Consider the following 2,502-nt stretch of genomic DNA (forward strand, 5'->3'; position numbering starts at 1 on the left):
CTTTGCCCACCAAACTCCACCCCAATGACGGGATCGACTTTTAAGTCTTCAGTCTTTGAGCTCCACGTTTACAGGAGGTTGACTTGTCATGATTAACTTCATGGGTTATCTTGACTGCGTCATGGGTGCCCAGATTCACCACTGTTTCTGTGGATGTCTGTGATGTGTTCCAGAAGAGATTGGCATTTGCATCCATGGTTTCTTTCTGCTTGGGCACCACCCATTCCATTAAGTTTGCGAATAGAATCTGATGCAGATGGAGGATGAATTCCCTCATTTTTACTTCCCATGTGCTTGTTTAAACTGGAATATTGGTCTTCTCTGGCCCTTTTTCTGAGAGTTACATCATCATCTCTCCATGTTCTGAGACTAGACACTAGTCAGAATCAGACAAGAATTACATCACTGGTTTTCCTGGGTCTTCAGCTTGTGACAGTAGATCATGGGACGACTCAACATATTTAGTTATGGAAACCAATGACCTTTGGGTTGTGTTCCTCAGGGGAATCTTGACTAATACATGGAGATTGTTTGTCTCTCCTTTAGAGTAACTGAATAAAGCTGTAGCTCATTTAAAGTCCTGAGTAGCAAAGGGCTATGAAGAAAGTGTCACGTTGTTTGACTGGGACAAGGGCTGGGTGAGGATAAGGAGGAGCTGTGGGATCCTGTGGTCCTGGCTGCACAGGGAGCCCATCTGGGAATCCTGTAATGGTGCAGCTGTTGTGCCTCAGGAAATCTGTAAGTCACTCATGTTGAGGGACCAGAGTAAGCAAGTGCAAACAACTGTGTCTTTGTGCACGTTAGTCTAGTTTCCCTATGACAACCCAGTAGCTAATTCAGAGAGTTAATAGGTAAACACAGAATCATATAACCAGGGAGGCTCCCTGGGGAAACTGCTGTGTGGAGAGGAAGCCCCAGACCCTGACAGGAAACCTGCTTGTAACCTCCATCTGCACCTGCGCCTGGGAACACAAAGGAGAATTGTGCATAGTGTGCGCCCCCTGGTGGTGCTGATCCTCTCTTGCAGGGAGGTTTGTGTCTGGGCTCCCAGCGAGGTCCCCTCACCGTGTCTCTTGCACAGTAATATGTGGCCGTGTCCTCGGTCTTGAGGTTGTTCATCTGCAGATACAGCGTGTTCTTGGCGTTGTCTCTGGAGATGGTGAATCGGCCCTTCACGGAGTCTGCGTAGCTTGTGCTACTTCCACTACTACTAATATACGCGACCCACTGCAGCCCCTTTCCTGGAGCCTGGCGAACCCAGCTCATTCCATAGCTACTGAAGGTGAATCCAGAGGCCACACAGGTGAGTCTCAGGGACCCGCCAGGCTTCACCAGGTCTCCCCCAGACTCCACCAGCTGCACGTCACACTGGACACCTGCAGACGCAAGACATGTTGGTCAGGAAACTGTCACACATCCACTCTTTCACTCATATCCATTCACAGACTCAGTGTCCCTCGTTCACCATGAATTACCTTTTAAAAGAGCAACCAGGAACACCCAGCCCAGCACAAACTCCATGGTGAGGTGTGTGTGTTCTGTACTGATCACAGAATGGGAACACCTGGGACTCCTGGGGCTGGGGCTCGTCTCCCAGCTGCACGGTCGAGCTGGGTTGGTTTTATCAGCACAGGGAGGGCCCCATTTCCATGTCCTCTGACATATATATCAAGCTCCAGACTTAGGTTTGATTGTGTAAAAGTGAATAACAGGGTTAGGGACGCACTTCTACATTAGTTTGTGTGGATGGCAGTGTGACAATATGAAGAATTTTTTTTTTTCAGTTTTGGATTTTTACCTTAATTAATGGAGGCTTCGGCATAATCTTTAAGAAATATTTACCTCAACAGCATGACCACGCATTATTTTCTCTTAAAATATTTTAATTTTTTTATTATTAATTAGTATTTATTTTTAGTTTTAAAAATTAACATCCAAATTAGTTAGCATATAGTGCAACAATGATTTCAGGAGTAGATTCCTTAGTGCCCCTTACCAGTTTAGCCCATCCCCCCTCCCACAACCCCTCCAGTAGCCCTCTGTTTGTTCTCCATATTTATGAGTCTCTTATGCTCTGTCCCCTCCATGTTTTCATATTATTTTGGTTTCCCTTCCCTTATGTTCATCTGTTTTGTCTCTTAAAGTCCTCATATGAGTGATGTCATGAGTTTTGTCTTTCTCTGACTCATTTCACTTCGCATAATACCCTCCAGTTCCATCCACATAGTTGCAAATGGCAAGATTTCACTCTTTTTGATTGCCAAGTAATACTCCACTGTATATATTTACCCCTTCTTCTTTATCCATTCATCCATCGATGGACATTTGGCTCTTTCCATACTTTGGCTATTGTTGGTAGTGCTGCTATAAACATGGGGGTGCATGTGTCCCTTTGAAACAGAACACCTGTGTCCCCTGGATAAATGCCTAGTAGTGCAATTTCTGGGTCATAAGGGAGTTCTATTTTTAGTTTTTTGAGGAATCTCCATACAGTTTTCCAGA

The 2,502-nt window shown here is 45.3% G+C and overlaps 1 gene segment (V, D, J or C); it reads right to left on the reverse strand.

Annotated features, from left to right (window-relative positions):
• Positions 1-831: 831 nt before the first annotated feature.
• LOC131518034 (immunoglobulin heavy variable 3-11-like) lies at positions 832-1,591 on the reverse strand. The segment is given in 2 exon segments: positions 832-1,376; positions 1,476-1,591. Coding segments are annotated over 2 exon segments (591 nt in total).
• Between the last annotated feature and the right edge of the window lie 911 nt (positions 1,592-2,502).

This window comes from Neofelis nebulosa, chromosome 7 (assembly GCF_028018385.1).
Source record: "Neofelis nebulosa isolate mNeoNeb1 chromosome 7, mNeoNeb1.pri, whole genome shotgun sequence".
Taxonomy (NCBI): Eukaryota; Metazoa; Chordata; class Mammalia; order Carnivora; family Felidae; genus Neofelis; species Neofelis nebulosa.